Source organism: Siphateles boraxobius, unplaced genomic scaffold, assembly GCF_051911475.1.
Source record: "Siphateles boraxobius isolate OS27281-9 unplaced genomic scaffold, OSU_SipBor_1 9, whole genome shotgun sequence".
NCBI lineage: Eukaryota > Metazoa > Chordata > Actinopteri > Cypriniformes > Leuciscidae > Siphateles > Siphateles boraxobius.
The window spans coordinates 5,635,002-5,659,143 of record NW_027509219.1 but is presented as its reverse complement, the minus strand read 5'-3'; the positions used below and the strand labels follow the sequence as shown (position 1 = coordinate 5,659,143).

Here is a 24,142-nt window from a genome sequence, read left to right as displayed (position 1 = left end):
TATAAGCGAGACACCTTAGTCTAGAGTAGGGCTGCAACTAACGATTATTTTGATAATCGATTAATCGGACGATTATTTTTTCGATTAATCGATTAATCGGATAAAAATTCAATTAGATTTTTATGTTTATTATGACTAAATAAAACCCGGTTACACTTTATTTTAAGGTGTCCTTGTTACAGTGTAATTATATATTTAAGTACAGAGTAATATTAAGTAACTACATGTACTTACTATAGGAATAGGGTATGATTAGGATTTGGTTGAGGGTTAGTTGCATGTAATTATGCATAATTTACTGTTATTACTACAGTAAGTACATGTAACATATGTAACAAGGACACCGTAAAATAAAGTGTTACCTAAAACCCTAAATTAGGATATTTATGTGTAAAAGTGTACTTTAAAAAGTGCAAAAGCCACACATTGAGTTTTAGTAATATCAATATTTGCATTGTTTTTAATGATAATTGCTGATGGCAAGTTGACAACCATGATTAATGCAAAAAAAAAAACATTTATATCCAACATATTGTTTTAACAATTTTTGTTAAAACAAATTTACACAGACATGTTGTTCAGATGTGAAGATATAAACTAAAAACATCTAAAATATATAATTCATTTAATTTTTATTTAAAATTAATTGAATTATAAGGATACATTGATAAAATAAATATAGAAAGACTGAAAACAAGCGTGTGAACGTAGAGCCGCAGTCGATCGCGTTTGAAAAACAATTAAAACTTAATAGTAGACAAATGCTATAAAAAGAGAACGTAATGGAGGTACGCAGCAAGCTAACAGGCTTGATTAAAAAGACAGGAAAAATGATGCATTAGTGCACAAACATTCGCTGAAAACCACTGAGTACAGTGACTAAAAAACAATCTTTTACTGCTGCTGTTATTAACTGCCTTTATATTTAGTGCTTCGCTTTGTAAAGACCGTTTTAATTTAACCTATTTCTGCGGTAGCGCTATTTTAATCCATCACTTATGTTGCGAGCGAACTGATTGCGCAACCTGATGCTCGAGACAAAATACAGACATCCCAAGTCTCCCGGAAGTTCTGGGAGTCACCCGCATATTGATAGCGGCTTATGCGGCTCCCTGATACCCGCAAATTAGTTCAAACTCCCGGGATTTGAGCGCGCAAGCAAGAGCGCGCATGCGAGCCAGAAGAGACTTTGCTCCAAACCGTGTAGCGCGCGCACTCGGCAGAGCAACGGAGGGAGAGAGGCCGTGCGTGTGTGCGTATGTGCCTCATGAAGCGCGTGTAAGACAGAGAGCATCCTGATTGGCCTGTTTCAACCAATCACCAGTAAACGCTCCCCGTGACGTAAGCAGACCAACTAATCGATAATGACATTCGTTGACAACGATTTTCATAATCGATTATTATCGATTTTATCGATTAGTTGTTGCAGCCCTAGTCTAGAGTAGACAATTGCTTACACATGACATGTAGCACCACAGTTAAAAGTAATCCTAAAAAGTAAATTCTTAATATGTTAGACTTTTATTCCATTTAGCTACATTTACCTATTGAGACATGCCATCACAAGCACCCGTAAGAGCTGTATTTTTGATATTTTAGTTGGAGGGGGCGCCAAACGCCAAGGGGGCGTTTGCAAAATATGCTTTATTTTTGTATTTCCATTAGCTGCCACTAGTTTCCCAGAAACTACATACTTCACCTTTAATATATCAAATCATAAGAAAAAGTCTGATACTTGCACATCTTGCCTGTTTGAAAAGGAATCCTGATGCCATTTTTTGGGGCTCCAGTGGATCTTTAGTGACGTTGTATTGATGAGAGAGAACCTGGTTGATGCAGAAGATCTTTGATCATCAAGGCCGAGTCCTGCACAAACTTTCATTCAAAGACTTTTAGCTCAGCAACCTCATGTACTATATACCTCAATACTAATGTATAACAGAATTAGCAAAATATAATGTAAATGAGCGTACAGGAAATTAAAATTGCATTACAAATATACCAAACATACTATATATGTGATCTTGGTTAACTACAGTATGCTATTCTAAAACATTAGTTTGAATTAATATAGATAAAACAATATTAAAGGAAAATCAAAAATATGAAGTACTTAAAATAACCTTGCTGCACAAGTGTACACCCCCCTCAACTAATACTTGATTTATTACTTTTGCTTTTGATACAGCTGCCAATCTTTTTGAATAAGAGTCCATCACCTCATCCCACTTTTGTTTGTTAATTATTTTCCCACTCCTTGCAAAAGAGCTTCAAATCATATTGCGGGGGGATCTCCTGTGTACATCCCTTTTCAAGTTATTCACCAAGTTTTTTTCATTATCACATGGATTGAAAAAAAGCAAGCTAATAACTAAACTGTTCAGTAAAGTTATGTGTATTTGGATTTGTGATGTTGTTTTCAATTTTGTCAAAACCTGAGATAAAAGAGATTGCCTCTGCAGGCCTGGCACGCTTGGGCAGTAATGAACTTTGAGGCCGTGCTTCACTACAAGCACCAGAACCAGGGCCGGGATGAAAAGAAAAAACTACGACACGCAAGTGGTGCCAGTGCCAACAGTGAAGCCAGTAACAGTGACAGTGAGGCAGACAGCACAGAGCACAGTCCTGTACCCTCCCCTGGACAGAAGAAATTCAATGAGGTGAGGAACTAACCAAAGCCAGACATCAAACAATGAAGTATTATTTGACGCTTGTGTGCAAAGCTTCTCCAATATTCGCCTTTACTACATTTCCAAACAACTTGTAAACAATTTTCTAAAACAAGTTCTGTCATGACAACTCTTGGGAGATTGGTGTGGTAATAGAGATTGGCATGGTAAGGGATATGGCAATGTTAATGTTTTTGGTCTTGGCGGAATAGATCTGCTACGCTGCCGCTGCTGCTGCAGAGCAAGTACCAAGACTTTCCACTGCCAATACCTTCACAGACATCGCTGTGAGCATGCTGCTGCCGCTGCTCCTGCTGCACATGCAACATGCATGAATTAACCACCGTAGCAGATTTATACAGGTGGTGCTGGCGAAGGTGGAGGGAAAGCTCGCTGCATACTGCTACCAGCAACACTACCAATATTTGTTAGAATGTTGAGCCGCAGCTCCGTTGATGCAACAACAACCAATCAGCTGTGCTATGTAGATAATGACGTGATCGCTACCAAATGAGTTAGACCTATTAGCAATCTAGAGTTGCCAGAACTACGTAATAAACAAGTTTAAACAATAAACAATTTGGGATCTTTCATCTTCTGATGTGTTTTTCATGCCATATTTATGTTGGCATTCATATAGTTTATGGTTGAATTCTGTGATTTTTATGTTTCAGGATTTGTCCAAGACTCTCCTTCTGTACACAGTACCTGCAGTGCAAGGATTCTTCAGATCTATCTCACTCTCACGTGGAAATAACTTACAGGACACTCTGAGGTAAGTCAGCACTTAGTAGTCTAGGCAACACACTATTCCTGTATGTATATTTCTGAGTCTGTTTAGAGCACTCACTGTATGTGTATAGCCCGCATATGATGGTATTTTGACTGCACATTTTATAAGCTCTTCACGAGTTCTCAGCCAAAGGAATCCGTCTATCACACACACAAACGAAGATCTGCTGCGGTCTTTTAGATGACACTTTCTGACAATATGTGTTTTGTCAAGATTAGAAAAGGTTTTGATCATAAATTATGAAACATGACGATGCCCAAAAGGGGAGGAGCCTATTAGAAGAATTTAAAGTACCGTTTCTATGGTAACACAACGTCCAATTTCAAAACGAGTTTCACAGGCTGAATCTTGAGTTCGTAAGCTTTCGAATGCTATATAATTTGTCAACATTAGATCAGGTGAAGTATGGGATATAATTGTTTTAAACATACAGTGGCAGTAACAGTTAACAGATTAATGACTTGGTCCTTTTTTATACCCTGATCAGGCAACGTATCTCAGGAGACACAACTCATAAAATCCAAAATATATCAAATTTTTAAAAAATTATTTTGGATATGTTTTATTTAAGTCCAGATGATATAAAAAATTAAATGAAATTATTTTTTGCTTAGCATTTTCCACTCTTGCCTGTTTAAGGGTTAAGGTACCTTTTAATTAAAAAGTTAAAATTAGAAATCATTTTATATTTAAATACTGAATTAAAATTTTGGACTGTAAAGATTTTGTTGATAATGATTTCATTTGAAATGATTTCAGAACAATAACCTCTCCCCTCCTGCAACCTGTCACTCACATGAGATCACAGCAGTGGCAGATGACAAAGATTTCAATGTTCCAGTCAATTCCTAATTATCAAAATTAAGTTCCACCTTAAATTTTTCTCATTTCAGAAGCCATTTTCCTTGGATATACATTACGATAGGGAAGAAAAGACAAACGCAACTTCCTTTTCATGCCAACTTAAATAACTGCCAGCATGAATGTTCTCAGAACATGTCCTAAGAATACAGTTCATTGTATTGAGAATTGAGAAGAGTTCTAAAATGACAGGAAGCACATTTTTTAGTTGTTTAGTGGGCATTTTGATGCTGTAAAAAATGTGTTGGTTTTTCTTGACCTATAGCAGTGAAAGAATGAAGCTCCTCTTGTGGGATATGAGATGCTTTCTCTGAAATGCAGCAATAGATACTTCTGTACAGCACCAAACAAAAAACAATTGAAATATATTGAATTAAAATACAATTAATGGAGTAACATCAGATTGTGTATGACCATGTCTTTGTTCCTTTACATTTAGAGTCCTAACCTTATGGTTTGATTATGGCCACTGGCCTGAGGTGAATGAAGCTCTAGTTGAAGGTATTAAGACCATTCAAATAGACACCTGGTTACAGGTAAGGCCATTTCCAGCTTTTTATACATAAGCAGGGTCCTGATTGCATCAAAAAATGCTTATAATTTTAATAATTAAAATCTATTACCATTGGCAGCAGCACTTTGTGTTCAAATGTGGTTTTATCTGATTTGATTAGATTTGTAGATCTGCACACAATGCACAAAATGTATTGGGTTTTATGCTTAAAATAAGTAAGATCAATTTGCTAATGAGGTAAGAAAGATAAACTCAATTTATGAAGTCTTATTATTTTTCACAATTTTGCTTCCCAAACAAATGTATGTTTGTTAAAGGATGTTTACTTATTTTTACTGGAAAACAAGGAAAAAATACTGATATTAAAGAAAATTGCTTAACGGCAGAATTTAGCTTAAAATCGCTGCAAAAAGAACATGTATTATCTTCCTCCTTGTAACCAGGTCATCCCTCAATTGATAGCACGAATTGATACCCCACGTGCTCTGGTGGGACGTCTTATTCACCAGCTACTCACCGACATTGGCCACTACCACCCCCAGGTATACATAAAAATGAGTAATGAACACTATGCATTCATTAGAGTAATGCACATAGAAGCTCCATCTCCATGATAAAGGCACATTTTTATCATCTCACATCTTCTTATTTAAAAAAAAATCTGGTGAAAATCTGTTAATTGGTCTGTTAGAAGTACTCTGTTGGGGAGCTACATACTGTTGAATAGAGGTCTGATAATTGACTTTTTCCTGCACCATGAAATTGGATGCTCATCTGGTGGAATGCATAACTATCAAAAGTACACACTATTATCACCTGTTACACATTCACAGTGATGCAACATTTGGTTGCATTAGGTGATGTAAGGGAAAGTGCATTTCATTACTGGATATAGCAAAAAAGAAATATTTTTGCATTATTCAAGAAGAGTTTTTGTTGTTGACTATAGTTGGTGTACAATTTGATAGTGTTCTGTCATTTAAAAACATAAGCAAAACCAAAGCTCCAGATCATGTAGGCCATCAAGTTTATTTCCTTGCTCTTTGTTATTGTAAAGGTATTTTATGCACATACACTGCCAGTTATAAGTTTGGACTAACTTAAATTTGTTTCTCATGATGTCGGCCTTTTGGTCTAAAGGCTGAAATGTGTGAATTTACATTTACTTTAAATGTATTAATTTACCAGACACTTTTACCCATAGATAACAATATAAGGTTTCAAACATTGTCTAGAATAGTAGGATTTAAGAAATAGTGAAAGCATAGAAAATTATTATTTTTAAGAGTCAGCAGGATGCTACGGAGCCCCCCTAGTCCCACTTTGTCAAAAAAAATGTTTTTTAACTATCTCGTTACCTCAAGATACTATACTATGCCTTTATCTCTCACTTAGGAACCTATTTCTTGGCTTTTAATTCACAGTTCACACTCGGGAATCGGGATAAAATAAATAAATAAAATTAAACTTAGCGCAACAGCCTGGCACTAGTCCAAAATGTCATAAACATTTTTCAAAATACAATAAGCCTGCCTGAATAAATAAAAAAAATTACACAACAACGAAAATAAACATAGGCAAGTCATAATCGAATGGGCTTCAGAAAGTGAACATGCAGCAAAAAAAAAAAAAAGAAAAAGGAAAGGATGTCTTCTTTTATCTCTCACTTAGGAACCCATTTCTTGGCTTTTAATTCACAGTTCACACTCGGGAATCGGGATAAAATAAATAAATAAAATTAAACTTAGCGCAACAGCCTGGCACTAGTCCAAAATGTCATAAACATTTTTCAAAATACAATAAGCCTGCCTGAATAAATAAAAACAATTACACAACAACGAAAATAATCAGAATCAGAATCAGAATCAGAATCAGAAAGAGCTTTATTGCCAAGTGTGCTTGCACACACAAGGAATTTGTTTTGGTACTGAGGCTTCCAGTGGACATATACAAATACAACATGAAACATAATACTACAAATTATAAGAATAAAAAATATAAATATATGAGAATAAAACTATCACAGTTGGGTTTAGTCAGAATAGACATTTTCAGATTTACAGATTATGAACCTATTTACAGTGTTTTGAATATTATAAATAAATAAATCTACATATAAGTATCAACTGAGTTGTGGGATATTGCACTAAACAGTGGGAGTATTGCACTTACAGGCATATGCCTTGGGAGGAGTGTTAACTGTTCAGGAGGGAAATGGCCTGTGGGAAGAAACTGTTCCTGTGCCGAGATGTTCTTGTGGCCAGTGATCTGAGTCTCCGTCTTGACGGTAACAGTTCAAACAGGTGGTGTCCAGGGTGAGTGGAGTCTGTGATGATTTTACCTGCTCTCTTCCTCACTCTGGAAGAGTACAGGTCCTGGAGGTTTGGCAGGGGGGCACCAATAATCCTCTCCGCAGTCCGGACTGTCCGTTGTAGTCTCCTGATGTCTGATTTGGTAGCTGAACCAAACCAGACAGTGATGGAAGCGCACAAGACAGACTCAATGACGGCTGAGTAGAACTGAATCAGCAGATCCTGTGGCAGGTTGAACTTCCTCAGCTGGCGAAGGAAGTACAGTCTCTGCTGGGCCTTTTTCACAGTGGAGTCAATGTGATTGTCCCACTTCAGGTCCTGAGAGATGATAGTGCCCAGGAACCTGAATGACTCCACTGCTTCCACAGTGCTGTTCATGATGGTGAGTGGAAGGAGTGCTGGGCTGTTCCTCCTGAAGTCCACGATCATCTCCACTGTTTTGAGCGTGTTCAGCTCAAGGTTGTTATAACTGCACCAGGCAGCCAGCTGTTCAACCTCCAGTCTGTAAGCAGACTCGTCACCGTTTCGGATGAGACCGATGACAGTGGTGTCGTCTGCAAATTTCAGGAGCTTGACAGTGGGGTCTTTAGAAGTGCAGTCATTAGTGTACAGGGAGAAGAGCAGTGGGGAGAGAACGCACCCTTGGGGAGCACCAGTGCTGATTGTGAGTGTCTTGGATGTGTGTTTCCCCAGTCTCACTCGCTGCTGCCGGTCCGTCAGGAAGCTAGTGATCCACTGACAGATCGAGGATGGTATGGAGAGCTGGGTCAGTTTGGCTGTGAGAAGACCAGGCATGATGGTATTGAAGGCCGAACTGAAGTCCACAAAGAGGATCCTTGCATAAGTCCCTGGTCTGTCGAGATGTTGCAGGATATAATGCAGTCCCATGTTGACTGCATCATCCACAGACCTGTTTGCTCTGTAAGCAAACTGAAAGGGATCCAGCAGGGGTCCAGTGATGTCCTTCAGGTGGGCCAGCACCAGTCTTTCAAACGACTTCATGACCACAGACGTGAGAGCGACAGGTCTGTAGTCATTAAGTCCAGTGATTTTGGGTTTTTTGGGGACAGGAATGATAGTGGAGCGTTTGAAGCAGCAGGGAACTTCACACTGCTCCAATGATCTGTTGAAGATCTGCGTGAAGACCGGGGCCAGTTGGTCAGCGCAGGCTTTTAAACAAGCAGATGAGATGCCGTCTGGGCCTGAGGCTTTCCTAGTCTTCTGTTTTTTGAAGACTCGGCTCACGTCCTCCACACAGACCTTAAGCTCAGGTTGGATGGCAGGAGGGGGGAGTGATAATTGGAGAACAGGAGGTGATGCTGAATGTGTGAAGTGCAGATCAGACCGGGTGTGTGGTGTGAATGAGGGCTTTTCAAACCGGCAGTAAAATGAATTTAAATCGTCAGCCAGGTGTTGATTGTCCACAGATCGAGGGGATGGTGACTTGTAGTTGGTAATGTTCCTCAGGCCATTCCAGACTGATGATGGGTCGTTGGATGAAAACTGGTTTTTCAGTTTATCAGAGTAGTTCCTTTTAGCAACTCTGATCTCCTTTGTCAATCTGTTTCTGGCCTGGTTATACAAGATTTTATCCCCACTTCTGTAAGCATCCTCTTTGGCATGACGAAGGTGTTTGAGTTTCCCAGTAAACCATGGTTTATCATTAGTGAATGATAAGAATGTCCTGGTAGGAATGCATGTATCCTCACAGAAACTTATATATGATGTTACAGTATCTGTGAGCTCATCCAGATCATTGGTAGCAGCTTCAAAAACAGTCCAATCAGTGCAATCAAAGCAGGCCTGTAGATTCTGCTCTGCTTCATTAGTCCATCTTTTCACAGTCCTTATTACAGGTTTAGCTGATTTCAGTTTCTGCCTGTAGGTCGGTATGAGATGAACCAAACAGTGATCAGAGAGCCCCAAAGCTGCCCGTGGGACGGAGTGATATGCATTTCTTATTGTGGTGTAACAGTGGTCCAGTATATTACTGTCTCTGGTGGGACATGTAACGTGCTGTCTGTATTTTGGTAGTTCACGGGAAAGATTTGCTTTGTTAAAATCCCCAAGAATGATTAAAAGAGAGTCTGGGTACCTTTGTTCCGTTTCAGATATTTGTTCAGCCAGCTGTTGTAGCGCCGCGCTCGCGCACGCGTCTGGAGGGATGTAAACATTCACGAGAATGAAAGAGGAAAATTCCCGAGGCGAGTAGAAGGGTTTACAGTTTATGAAATGTGCCTCTAAATTAGGAGAGCACATCTTCTTCAGTGTTGTTACATCTGAACACCAACTTTCGTTAATGTAGAAACACAATCCACCACCTCTCGTTTTCCCCGTTAGCTCCGCGATGCGATCCGCTCGGAACAGCTGGAAGCCCGGCAGATGTATTGCGTTGTCCGGTATGGCTTCACTCAGCCAGGTTTCAGTGAAGCACAAAGCAGCAGAGTTTAAAAAATCCTTGTTAGTGTGGGTGAGGAGAAGAAGTTCATCCGTTTTGTTAGGAAGGGATCGGAGATTCGCGAGATGAATGCTGGGGAGTGCAGTGCGCAGGCCGCGCTCGCGGAGTTTAACCAGCGCGCCGGCTCGCTTCCCGCGTTTGCGTCTGAACGCGCGTTTGAACAACAACGCTGCCCCTCCGACGAGAATGTCCAGCAAAACGTCCGAATAATCAAAAACTGTAGAAAAGGTTTCTGGTGTGTGTTTCCTAATGTCCAGTAGTTCGTCTTTGGTGAAACTGATAGGAAAAGAATGACTAAACGCAGAACAAACGAACAAAAACAACACAATAGCTGGAGAGCTCCACACCGAGGCAGCCATCCGCGGCGCCATCTTGGATCGAATAATCATACTAACATAGGCTTAATATAAGTCATAATCGAATGGGCTTTAGAAAGTGCACATGCAGCAAAAAAGAAAAAGGAAAGGATGTCTTCGTTGCTGAGACGCTTCGCGCGCAGCCTTCAGCTTAAGTTCACATTGTCCCAACAGAAAAAGAAAAAAAATCACTTCACATATGAAAAGTGTTCTACTGCACCTGTGGTTGTCTGATTCTTCTGAAGTTGTGTGCAAGGAAAACCAGCTTGTTCACGTTGGTCGGGAAAAGGGCGCTCCTTGATTTATTGGCAATGAAACCCGCCTTTGAAAAAATCCTCTCTGATGGCGTGGAAGTGGAGGGGATGCTGTGGAATCTCTTAGCAACTCTTGACAACTTTGGATATCTATCCTCGTTTTTCTTCCACCATTCCAGGGGGCCTCCGTAGCATTTGGTGAAGTCCTTCAAATAGACCTTCATCTCGCTCGTCTCATCCTGTTCCTCCTCATCTTCATCACTGGCCAGCAGCCATAGCCATTACAGCGTCCTGTTTTGGGGCAGTAGGCCCAGGATCCACCGTGTCACTTTCCTCCTAGCAAGACCTGTCGGTTAGACTTTCAGCTAGTTCTGCCATCACTGAATATGCCTCATCTCTTTGGTCATCAGAGAGAAAGGAGAGCTTCTTGAAGCGCGGGTCAAGCACCGCCGCACTGATGTAAACACTTATTTCCAGTCCTGGCCCTTTAAGCTCCCATCGCCTGTCCATCTCCTCGGACAGCGTAGTCTTGATGATCTTTGTGGTTCGACTGTCGTCCTCATGCACCACCAAATGTCTTTTTTAATATTCATAAGCATGGGGGCAGTGGCAGACAGGGATGCATTATTTTCTTGGGACAAAAGCTCTGTCAGAGTGATCATCGGTTTAAGAACAGCGACAATGTCCTCTGCTGTGCGCCACTGTGATGTGGATAGCTCCAGGTCACGATCGGACCGTTTGCTCACATTCTCATCTGTGAGCACGGCTGAAACTGGCCCCTTCTGTTCTATCAAGCGATCGAGCATCAAATAAACAGAGTTTCAACGGGTAACAACATCCTGCACCAGTTTATGCTGGGGCACAATCTGTTGTTTCTGTTGATCTTGTAGTGCTGTGGTGGCCTTTGCACTTTTTTTAAAATGAGAAACCAAGCGCCTTGCTGCAGCAACGGTGCGGCAAATGGGGTCCTGCTTCAGAGCGCTGTTTATGCAGAGTTGTAATGTGTGGCCCGCGCAGCGCACTACTTTCATCTTTCCCCTGCTGGACCAACTGGTTGGTGCACGCAACCATGTTTGCTGCGTTATCATGAACCACAGAAACGATCTTGCTACTTGGAATGTCCCACTCACAAATGATCTCCGTCAGTTCTCGTGCAATGTGATCAGCTGTGTGACTGTCCTCCATTTTTTTTTGTTTCTAAAACGAAACTCTCCGGTCGCCAGTCTCCGGTGATGAAATGTGACATGACTGTGAGGTAAGCCTCCATCTGAAGTGAGGTCCAGATATCAGTTGTGAAACTGACAGCTTCACAGTCCCGTATAGCCATGTAAATGTCTGACCGTATCGATAGATATTTTATGTGCACGACATCCATCACTGTAGCTCTTGTAGGGACGGTGTAGCCTGGCTCAAGTGTGCGCAAGAGTTCTTTAAATCCCTCACCCTCAACAATGCGCACGGGCATCATATCAAGTGCCACAAACTCCGCAATCTTTTCAGTAATTTCCTTTTTTTCTCTTCTCTGAAAGTGGTGGTCTCAAATCAAAATTTTTTTTGCGTTAATCTCGGGACCACCGCTGATGCAGACGTGCTGCCTGAGCTGTCGTCATGACACTGCGGGTGTAACTGTCAGAAAAATAATAATAATAATATAGGGTTTATGTCTGTAATGATAAAAGATTGGTAGAACTGTTTGTTTGTTTTTTGTTTGTAAAGTAACAAGCCTTACCAGTTTCAAATGATACGCCATGTTGGTTGTCGTCGTGTGATATGAAAGAAGCTGCTGACACAACTTGCACTTAACTTTCTTTGGGTCATCTTTAACCTTCTAGAAATACTCCCACACTTTTGATGATTTTTTAGAAGCCTTTGTGAGCCAATAAATCCGTAAATGCTAACAAATGCGGTCCGGACGTTACAGGCCTGTAGTGTGCTGCTGCTCATTGGTTACATAACACTTCCCTACTATTCGACTATAAGGTTCATAGTCGAATCAGACCTCTCCGAATCGAATCGTCGAATCCTCGACTATTAGAAGTCAGCCCTAGTGCATGCATTGTCTTAGTCTGGCAGCGCCGCCGAAGTAGCAGGCGAAGCACGCAACACCTGAAATAAAGCTTGCCACAAAGAACCGGCAAAAGTAATGATTATGCATGAAACATTTTAATTGTTTATTAATAAACTAGTGTTTTCTATTTTAGTGGCTGCAAAGATAATGTTGACGATGCAGACTCGCCATTTTCGCATGTAGCTAGTGTTCTCTTCGCAGTAGCTAGATAGCCTATAGAGAGAAATGCACACTTCATATGAATTAGCCTACATAAGCAGAGAGTAGCCAATTTCTTTTAGTTTTTAATTGTTTTGTTTAAAAGTAGACATTTCGAGCTTTCTATAGATATACTTCACAGGTCTGAGTTTTGGTTCATTTATGAGACGCGCTCCAGTTCACGCGCTGGCGCCTCCGTGTCCTGATTATTGTCTACTCTATTTGCTTCTTATTTATTAATCCAGGCAAATTTTTTGATGAAACATTGCTTAAAATGAAGATACAATTTATACAAAACGAAATTTTCAAGCAAAAATAATATTCGAAGATTGCTGAGAATTATTCGATTATTATTCGAAAATCGCACCCCTCCACCATGCACGTACACATGCATGTATAGGTTACACACCAGAGCATTTGAGCAAAGCGGAGCGGTGTGACGCTTAAATATAAGTTAAAAAACTTAAACATACGTTTCATATTTATGTTTAAATAATATAATGTTATTTTTTTAATTTAATCTATGTTGATTATATGAAAAGGGAACCGCATGAGATGAGTAAGATCATAAGATGACCAATATATCTGAAAACATTTGGAATGGGTCAGACATGATTTTGACCACTTGTTAAGTTTTGTTTTGTAGAAAGCCTTTCTTTAAAGTGAATTTCGTTTTGTATAAATTGTATTTTCCTTTTAAAATCAATTTTTCATCAACAAATTTGCCTGGATTAATAAATAAGAAGCAAATATAGTAGACATCAGCCTGCTACTTCGGCGGCGCTGCCAGACTAAGACAATGCATGCACTGAGACAAAAATGCATTTGCCCACCTATCTAAATGTAGGGGAGACAGTGAATAACCCCAACTTTAAAAAACGGTGGAGTGTTCCTTTAACTGCCTTTTACTGACAATAATCCCTTGCAAAGCAAGTGTGTTCAGTATATCCTGGTAACGCATCCCTAAATTAAAATACAACTTTATCGAATACTCTCTATCCATAGCTATTAGCCTGACAAGAAGTGCCTTAAGCGGGTGGCAGCTTTAGCGTGCACTTTCTGCTTTGGGGAGAAAAACTGCTCCATTGTGCATTCTCCTTTTATATACGCTTATCTCGAGGCCACGAGTTACTATCTTGAGGCCACGAGTTACTATATCTTGAGGCCACGAGTTACTATCTTGAGGCCACGAGTTACTATATCTTGAGGCCACGAGTTACTATCTCGAGGCCAGAGTTACTATCTTGAGGCCACGAGTTAGTATATCTTGAGGCCACGAGTCACTATCTTGAGGCCACGAGTCACTATCTTGAGGCCACGAGTTACTATCTTGAGGCCACGAGTTAGTATATCTTGAGGCCACGAGTTACTATCTTGAGGCCACGAGTTACTATCTTGAGGCCACGAGTTAGTATCTTGAGGCCACCAGTTAGTATCTTGAGGTCACGAGTTACTATCTTGAGGCCACGAGTTAGTATATCTTGAGGCCACGAGTTACTATCTTGAGGCCACGAGTTACTATCTTGAGGCCACGAGTTAGTATCTTGAGGCCACCAGTTAGTATCTTGAGGTCACAAGTTACTATCTTGAGGCCACGAGATAGTTATAATTTTTTTTTTTTTTTTGACAAAGTGGGTCTAGGGGGGCTCCGTAGGATGCAGTTAAAGTATTGGTTCACTCCAGAATTAAAATTTCCTAATAATTTACACACCCACCATGTCATCCAAGATGTTCATTTATTCTTTCCTCAGCAGAAAAGAATTAAGGTTTTAGAGGAAAACATTCCAGGATTTTTTTTCCATATAGTGGACTTCAATGGGGTACAACAGTTTGAAGGTCCAAACTGCAGTTTCAGTGCAGCTTTAAAGGCTACATGATCCCAGCCAAGGAATAAGGATCTTCTCTAGCGAAACAATCGGTCAAATGACAGATTGATTCGCTAGATAAGACACTTATTCCTTGAGGAATGTTTTCCTCAAAAACCTTTCGACTGAGGAAAGAAAGACATGAACATCTTGGATGACATGGGGGTGAGTAAATTATCAGGAAATTTTAATTCTGGAGTGAAATAATCCTTTTAAGTGCTCACAGAGGAGATGAGTATTTCGCTGTTTATTGATTATTGTCAGAGATTGCACAGGGATTTTGCAGGAAGATCATTCCAAAAAAGTGATTTTATGCATTTCTGTGATGGTACTGTGAAGTGGCGCTTACTCACTGACTACAGGATTCCGAAGGGGATGTAAACTCTTTCAAGTCTACATCTTCTCCAGAATCCTGTAGTCAGTAAGTGGAGGTAGGATTTTGTGGTGCTCATGGCTTTTCTGTACGCATAAAGCAATCGATAGCCAGTGCAGAGAGGTAAAGAAAGGTGTGATTTGGGCTCTCTCTTGGGCTCATTGGAGAAGAGTCGTGCTGCTGCGTCTTGGATCATTTATAGAGGTTTGCAGCATTCTCATTAAGAAAGGTCCTGATCTTCCTGATGTTGTGGAATGCAAACCTGCATGACTGTGTTGTCTTTGCATTGTAGTCTTTAAAGATCAGTTGGTCATCAAAGATTACAAGATTTCTGGCTGACCTGGTTAGCATAATTATTAATGATCCTTGCTGGATGGTGAAACTTAATTGTACCATCACAGTAGCTCGGAATACAAGAAGTTCTGTCTTCACAACCATGCGATTGTCTAGATTAAATGAGAATGTATGCTGTGTGTCATCAGTATTACATACATGTATGTAATGGTGGGTGAAACTATGTCCCTGTAAAAAGGTTCCAGCGATGTTGTGTATATGGAGATAAGGAGGTTAAATTGATGTGGTTCTGGACTAATTGCTTGACCTGGTTTTAGTTTAATTAGACAAACATACGGTATGTTTATGTCTATGTATGAATTTCTTTACAAAACTGACATTTTAGACAGAAGTAAAAAAAAAAAAAAAAAAAAAAAAGTAGTTGTAGTAATAGTGATGACTTATTATTCTAAAATATGATAGGCATGGCAAAGAATGAGTAGGTGTCCCCAAACTTTTTACTGGTAGTGTGCATGAATCATATGGCCTTTGACCTTTGTTAGCAGCAGTTTGATTTATAGGCTTTCTGTTTGCACACTTAAAGGCTTTGATTTATCCACTCACTGTGGCCTCCAAGTCCACCACCACTGCCCGCCACAATGCAGCCAACAAGATCCTGAAGAACATGTGTGAGCACTGCAACATCCTGGTCCAGCAAGCCATTATGGTACGAGTGCACATTCAGTTTGACTCTCTGAAAAATAAAAGTTTTATTAGGTACACATTGGCCCTTGGCTATATTCCTCTTCCTCTTGGTTGCTTTTGCTTGCTCAGACAGCCTTTACAGAATGTGCTTTAAGAATAAGCTTGAGGTTTCCATAAACAGTGAGTTTTTCTGTGAATGTGAGATTTTTTTTAAAAACTATTCAAACTCACTCTCAGACTTGTACTCTCACTCATCTCGTCACTTGCAGTCGTCACCTGCATCCTCCGCTGCCTGCGTAATCACTTACAGTACACTTGACACAGATAAACCAAAAATATTTTTCCAACAATTTGTTTGGATTGCCAGTGGGGCCAAGAGGCTGGAATGGTTAAATGATTAAAAGTTATTTATTAATAAAATGAGACTGACTATAATTTATTATCTTTTATTTATTTATTTTTCTCAAAAAGATTTTTGTTCCTGCTTGTGTCTATAGCAGGAATATAATTACATTTCATTACATCAACAAATTGCTCAAAGAACGTAAGCATATCCTGCATAAGAGTAAAAACAAAACTGGAGGAGGTTCCAGAGCATTATTCCTGTTCTCTGGACATTCAGCCTTCAGTTACTTGGCCATTGCTTTGGTCTTGTTACATAGTAACAAGATTATGTTCAGCTGCTCACAATATTTTGGAAAGCTGAACAGAACCAAGAACATTTGAGTGTTCCACACACCACTTGCTGTCTGTCTTCAAAACCCAGCATGAATGAATTCTGTGAAATATATAGCACAATGCTCATGATGACAATACATTTTTAATTGCAATAAACCAAAAACAATAATGATAACATTGCATGAATGTAAAAAAAAAAAAAAAACTTTACTGCTGAAGTCAAAGTCAGAGTTTATTTATATAAAACCATTTGCTGCAGCTGGCCAACATACTTTACAACACATTATTAAAAACATTCATCAGAATACCATAAAGAAAAATGAGAACAAATAATTATAAAACAAGAAATAATATCTACAGTAAAAATAAATTAACTAAAAGTCATAATCATAAAACTCATAATGATTAGAATGCATAAGCCCACTGACAGAAATAAGTCAGAAACTATATAGCTGGTCTACATAGCTGGTGATTGAAAGTGTGCATTCTCCAATATAGGATGCAGTACGTCTATATTACCATCATCTGCCTAAAAAATAATACAACTAAATGTATATTACATTTAGTCTGTCTTAATTTAATAACAGACTTTTTAAAGAGAAATAGCAATCTTCTTTATATAAAATGTTTTTATTAAACATAAAATGTTGTGTTTGTGTTTCCAAAATTACAGATTTCCCTATTAAAGATGCTACATTTAGTTGTAATTTTATTCCATTTAGTTAGGTCACACATGTACTATTGCCTCCAATGCCACATTTTTACTTTGAGAATGTAAATTAAAACAGACGGTAAACTATAGCCTACAGTGCTAATGTGTAAGTGATATAATAACCTTAAGACAATATAAAAATAAATACCATTCTGTCAAATTGTCTATTTTATGTATTCAAGATAGTAAAGGAGTGGCATCATACCAAAGTCATAATACATAGCCTGATGTCTAAACACAAGGAGCTGCAAATCATAAATCAATATAGCTTTTAATTATTGTATATCAGCAATAAAAAGGCTTAACACAGCGTATAATTATGTATTGGGAAAAAGTACACACAGCAATGATTTTTTTAACTAAATGAGACATAACCCACTATGCATTTATATAAGATGGTGTTGCGGTCAGTGGAAAATGCAGGTTGCGGTTACAAGTGATGTCATTGGCAGAGGAAGCGCAAGTCTAAGAGTGCAAGTTCAAGTCAGCAGCCAGACCCTTCTCAAGCTCACAGATCCTCCAGAGAATGAGACTAACAATAGAAAAGAGAAAAAGCTTGTCTGATAACATGGTAAATAACAACAATCGCTAAGGTACAGGAGAAGCATTGGTAAGCAATGCTTTTAAGGCAGAGCTTAGCCAAGGGTCAATTATGATCCAAAACATCTGCTAAAAGTGAAATTAGTCTAAGTAAAAGCGCCACATAACCTCTGTTTCGGTCCATGTTCAGGTAAGTGAGGAGCTGATCAGGGTGGCTATTCTGTGGCATGAAATGTGGCACGAAGGGCTGGAGGAGGCGTCACGTCTGTACTTTGGAGAGAGGAATGTCAAGGGAATGTTTGCCGTCCTGGAGCCCCTTCATGCCATGATGGAGAGAGGGCCACAAACTTTGAAAGAAACGTCGTTTAATCAGGTAAAAATGCACATACTTCACAAAAGAAAATCATTCAAAATGTAAGAGATTTGAGAAGATAAGACCTTTATGTGCTTAAAGTACTAAAGGAATTATTTTACCTCAGTTAATGGATGTTTTGAGTATACAAGAGTAGTAAAACCACTGTAACTCATGACTTCTTATGCATATACATTATTCTTCAGTAATATGTTTCCATTTTTCACTAAATGTGTGCTTTCTTTGCCTATCATTGAAAAATAATCCACTTGATGCAAAATAATTTTTTTACTTTAATTTCAAATATTTATTACCATTGTTTCCCATGGTCATGGAAAACCTGGGTAACTGCAATATTGTGGAATTGTAAAATTGTGATTTCCAGACCTGGAAAAGTTATTGAAAAGAATAAAATCATCATGGAAAAATATGAATTTTTTCATTGTTATTATATTTTTATTTAGTATGCTCTGTCCTAAAATATTTAACCAGAGTGCACTAAATTAAAAACATATTGAGTATAATTACACCGCAAACCAATTTTCACTGTGTAGTTGTCAAACATTTCAAATCCACTGTTAAGATGTTGTCGAATGTATAGCCATATAGATCAGTCTACTATGTTTCTATAATGACACACCCTTAAGCTGCATCAACCATTTACTGTCACAGACTTGTAAACCTTGTAAAAATGTATTTTGTAACATAAAGCAATCTGATTTTCTCTAGTTGAGGCAGGATCATGACAGACCCATGTTTTGTGTACACGCACATGGCCTTTTGTTTGGGCCATGTGCTTGTCTCGTTACGTTACCCCGCCCCCTTGTTATCCTCGTCTTGTCATTATTGTCTAGTCAGCTTCACCTGTTCTCATCATTAGTGCCTACCTATATAATCCCCTTGTGTTTGCTGTCCTGTGCCGGTTCATTGTCATACATTGTATGAGACTTACCTGTGAGTACCTTGTCAAGAGTTCTGTCAGCTGTTTGTTCTTGTGTAGTTTATTGTCAAGTCTTAGTCTAGTGTTGCTAGTCTTCATTATTAGTAACTGCCTTCGTGGAAAACGAGCGAGACGGATCTCGTGGGAGTCTGCTTCGGAGTCCTCAGCGACGGAGTCAGCCCTGCCTGAGACTGTCCTCCCACTACCATTCACGACTCCTGCTGAGCTTCCTCTACCGGTGTCTTTACCGGTGTCTTGTCTTTAAGTCCCGAGCCCACAGTGATGGAGAGTGCTGTCCCCGAGTCAGCTGCGGAGAGTGCTGTCCCCGAGTCAGCTGCGGAGACAGTCAGCTGCGGAGAGTGCTGTCCCCGAGTCAGCTGCGGAGAGTGCTGTCCCCAAGTCAGCTGCGGAGAGTGCTGTCCCCGAGTCAGCTGCGGAGAGTGCTGTCCCCGAGTCAGCTGCGGAGAGTGCTGTCCCCGAGTCAGCTGCGGAGAGTGCTGTCCCCGAGTCAGCTGCGGAGAGTGCTGTCCCCGAGTCAGCTGCGGAGAGTGCTGTCCCCGAGTCAGCTGCAGAGAGTGCTGTCCCCGAGTCAGCTGCAGAGAGTGCTGTCCCCGAGTCAGCTGCAGAGAGTGCTGTCCCCGAGTCAGCTGCAGAGAGTGCTGTCCCCGAGTCAGCTGCAGAGAGTGCTGTCCCCGAGTCAGCTGCAGAGAGTGCTGTCCCTGAGTCAGCTGCGGAGAGTGCTGTCCCCGAGTCAGCTGCGGAGAGTGCTGTCCCCGAGTCAGCTGCGGAGAGTGCTGTCCCCGAGTCAGCTGCGGAGAGTGCTGTCCCCGAGTCAGCTGCGGAGAGTGCTGTCCCCGAGTCAGCTGCGGAGAGTGCTGTCCCCGAGTCAGCTGCGGAGAGTGCTGTCCCCGAGTCAGCTGCGGAGAGTGCTGTCCCCGAGTCAGCTGCGGAGAGTGCTGTCCCCGAGTCAGCTGCGGAGAGTGCTGTCCCCGAGTCAGCTGCGGAGAGTGCTGTCCCCGAGTCAGCTGCGGAGAGTGCTGTCCCCGAGTCAGCTGCGGAGAGTGCTGTCCCCGAGTCAGCTGCGGAGACAGTCAGCTGTGGAGAGTGCTGTCCCCGAGTCAGCTGCGGAGACAGTCAGCTGTGGAGAGTGCTGTCCCCGAGTCAGCTGCGGAGACAGTCAGCTGCGGAGAGTGCTGTCCCCGAGTCAGCTGCGGAGACAGTCAGCTGTGGAGAGTGCTGTCCCCGAGTCAGCTGCGGAGAGTGCTGTCCCCGAGTCAGCTGCGGAGAGTGCTGTCCCCGAGTCAGCTGCGGAGAGTGCTGTCCCCGAGTCAGCTGCGGAGAGTGCTGTCCCCGAGTCAGCTGCGGAGAGTGCTGTCCCCGAGTCAGCTGCGGAGAGTGCTGTCCCCGTGTCAGCTGCGGAGAGTGCTGTCCCCGAGTCAGCTGCAGAGAGTGCTGTCCCCGAGTCAGCTGCAGAGAGTGCTGTCCCCGAGTCAGCTGCGTAGAGTGCTGTCCCCGAGTCAGCTGCGTAGAGTGCTGTCCCCGAGTCAGCTGCGTAGAGTGCTGTCCCCGAGTCAGCTGCGGAGAGTGCTGTCCCCGAGTCAGCTGCGGAGAGTGCTGTCCCCGAGTCAGCTGCGGAGAGTGCTGTCCCCGAGTCAGCTGCGGAGAGTGCTGTCCCCGAGTCAGCTGCGGAGAGTGCTGTCCCCGAGTCAGCTGCGGAGAGTGCTGTCCCCGAGTCAGCTGCGGAGAGTGCTGTCCCCGAGTCAGCTGCGGAGAGTGCTGTCCCCGAGTCTACCGCAAAGAGAGTGCTGTCCCCGAGTCTGCCGCAAAGAGAGTGCTGTCCCCGAGTCTGCCGCAAAGAGAGTGCTGTCCCCGAGTCTGCCGCAAAGAGAGTGCTGTCCCCGAGTCTGCCGCAAAGAGAGTGCTGTCCCCGAGTCTGCCGCAAAGAGAGTGCTGTCCCCGAGTCTACCGCAAAGAGAGTGCTGTCCCCGAGTCTACCGCAAAGAGAGTGCTGTCCCCGAGTCTACCGCAAAGAGAGTGCTGTCCCCGAGTCTACCGCAAAGAGAGTGCTGTCCCCGAGTCTACCGCAAAGAGAGTGCTGTCCCCGAGTCTACCGCAAAGAGAGTGCTGTCCCCGAGTCTACCGCAAAGAGAGTGCTGTCCCCGAGTCTACCGCAAAGAGAGTGCTGTCCCCGAGTCTACCGCAAAGAACGATGTTTCCGGGTCCATTTCTGAGAGTCAAGTTCCACGACCAGCCTCAGCATTGTCTCACGCCGCCCCTCTACCGTCTGTTGCACCCCTTGTCTTTGCTCCACTACCGGCTGCAGCGGTCCCACCTGTTGCCCAACCCTCTGTGTCTCTCCCCGGTCATCCCCGTCGCTTCTCAGCCCCGGACTGTTTCCCCCAAGACCTCTCATGTATCCCCAACCAAGTCTGCCAGGATTCCTCGCCCTAAGCCTTCATCCCACAAACCTAAGACCCTCAGTCCTCCTATCCACCCTGGACCACCCCTATGAACTCTGCGTTTCCTCCGCCACCCCTTCCATGTTTATTATTTTTGATATGTCATCCCAGCCCTGTTATTGTTTTATCATGTAAGCCTTTGCTGTTATTCGTCATGTTTTGTTGGTTTGTGTCAATGTCTCAGTCTGTCATGTCCCGTGTTTGATGTCCCCTTGAGGAGCGTCTGGAAGCCGCTCCTTAAGGGGGGGATTCTGTCATGATTCTACCCTCGTGTCCTTGATTTTCTCTAGTTGAGGCAGGATCATGACAGACCCATGTTTTGTGTACAAGCACATGGCCTTTTGTTTTGGCCATGTGCTTGTCTCGTTACGTTACCCCGCTCCCTTGTTATACTCGTCTTGTCATTATTGTCTAGTCAGCTTCACCTGTTCTCCTCATTAGTGCCTCCCTATATAATCCCCTTGTGTTTGCTGTCCTGTGCCGTACCTTAAGGCGGGCATACACTGTGCGATGTCTGCGATTTCAGCAAGGTACCTACTCACACTGAACGAGTAAATCGCATGCAATGTAAAGCCAAAGCTCATGATTTATGTGCTCACACTATACGGTCCGAATGTCGAGCTGCGACTTGACTGCTCACACTATACGTGTGAAATATGTGCGGTAAACCCCCGTGCTGGGGCGATACACAATATCGCGCCTAGACGATATCGTGTATCCAGAGATATTGTCAAAACAAGCATCAGCTATCAATATCAAGATGATTTAGCACTTCCAATTTATGTATTAAATTGTTATTAGTATTATTGTATTAGGGAAGGCAAATTTTATTATTAAATTGATCTGCTATTATAATTAATTTGCCACGCAATAATTTCACAGCACATCACCACAATAGGGCTGTGAGGATAATAAAATATTACATAGAAGCTTACTCCTCGAGGAATAATAAAATAATAATAACATAATGCCTATAATTCATTGTAGTCTACCTAAATGTTTTAGACAATTTTCAATGAGCATCCTTATTGAAAATGGTCTTAACATTTAGGTCGATTACAATGAATTATAGGCATATCATTATATTAACAGTCTATAATTAGTCACTGCAATAATTAGTCATCAATGAAAATTAAAAACAGGTTTATTTCAAAAACATTGTTTCACAAATTAATAAAAGAGGCACAGTGCTACATCGCAGCTTGAAAGACGTGTAATAACTGGACAAACTGTAGGTAAGCAACAGTAATTTGAGGTAAGCAACAGTAATTTGTAGCTAGTTTGAACTACAGAACTTAAAGAGTTCCCTCTGTTCGTTTTTGTTTTGTTTTTTTTTCTGCAGATTGAAATGGTTCAAATCTGTTTTTACGCAGGCGCAGTGAGGGAAAAACACTGAGTTTAGAGCAATAGGTTCGTAGCTCTGCTTCAACTGTGCGATATAGTCACGAGGAGCGACCAAAATTTCTGACATGCCAGAAATTCCTCCGACCATCCGATTGCGTACCGGGAGAGGTTAATCGCCTCTTGTCTCTCCCTGTACACTGCACGACAAACGACACATGACAAAGCTGAAAATCAACCCGACCCGAAAAAGAGTCTCACGAGTCAGAAATTAGCTCAAAATCGGATGTAATTCGCACAGTGTATGCCCGCCTTTACCTAAGACTTACCTGAGTATCTTGTCAAGAGTTCTGTCTAGCGAAGTTGTGATATTGTATCAGCTGTTTGTTCTTGTGTAGTTTATTGCCAAGTCTTTGTCTAGTGTTGCTAGTCTTTATTATTAGTAACTGTTTTCCCCCTCGTGGGTTTTGTTTTCCCCGTTTTCTGTCATCAATAAACCTTGTGTGTTCTGCAAACTGTCTGCGATTGGGTTCATCCTTGAAATTCATAACAAATCTAAGTTGCCATGCAGCATTAATTAGGTCTACAATCAATTCATAATTGTAATAAAAATTGTCTTTTTCTTCTTCTTTCTCTTAACTATGTATCTGTGTATTGTTTGGAGATTGCGTTAACCACTTTCATTCCATATATAAACGTTATCAACTTTTCATTGCATACAAGAAAGTCCTTTACTGAGAATAAAGATGCTGACCTGCATCACTTTTTCATTTTATAACTGTGGCTTCAGGCTTATGGCCGAGACCTGATGGAGGCGCAAGACTGGTGCAGAAAGTACATGCGATCAGGAAACGTGAAGGATCTGACGCAGGCCTGGGACCTGTACTACCACGTGTTCCGCAGGATCTCCAAACAGCTGCCACAGGTCTGCCAACAGTGTTTCCTAATGGTGTAGTGCTCAGAATAATCATTAGATCATCTATCAGCCATCTCATAAATCATAATCATAAAAAAAATGTTTTACTCCAAGGTAAAGCCAACACAAAAAAAACCTCCCACCCCTCAAAAAAAACCGTTTTATTCACAAAAACATTTTATTCTAGTGTTATTACTTACTTTTCAACTCCATGTTATTATTTTTAAACAAAATAAATTTAACATACTTTACCCCCCCCCCCCCCCCCCCCAACCCCCAAACCAAAACCCTCAATAGCAACTGAACTATGGAAAGTGGATTTTCAGAATGAAGACTGGCTTTTTATATTTTATTAATTTTTTACCAGAATTTATATATTTATTATTTTATTATAACCTGTATATCTGACAGTGTTGATAGGATGCCAGATGTGAAATCATATAAAAGAGGTGTACTTTTAAAATGAACCTCTTACTTCTGCCTGGATATAATTATGTTTGTTCAT

General features: G+C 41.4%; 1 protein-coding gene across 1 annotated transcript in view; it reads left to right on the top strand.

Moving 5' to 3' along the window:
• The window catches only part of mtor (mechanistic target of rapamycin kinase), a 234,686-nt gene that overhangs the window by 152,931 nt on the left and 57,613 nt on the right, over window positions 1–24,142 (top strand). Inside the window, exons 39-45 of the mRNA XM_077224547.1 lie at window positions 2,463–2,660; window positions 3,344–3,444; window positions 4,763–4,859; window positions 5,281–5,379; window positions 15,599–15,721; window positions 17,820–18,002; window positions 23,512–23,646. Coding sequence (XP_077080662.1) covers window positions 2,463–2,660; window positions 3,344–3,444; window positions 4,763–4,859; window positions 5,281–5,379; window positions 15,599–15,721; window positions 17,820–18,002; window positions 23,512–23,646 — 936 coding nt within the window. The remainder of the gene's footprint in view (window positions 1–2,462; window positions 2,661–3,343; window positions 3,445–4,762; window positions 4,860–5,280; window positions 5,380–15,598; window positions 15,722–17,819; window positions 18,003–23,511; window positions 23,647–24,142) is intronic.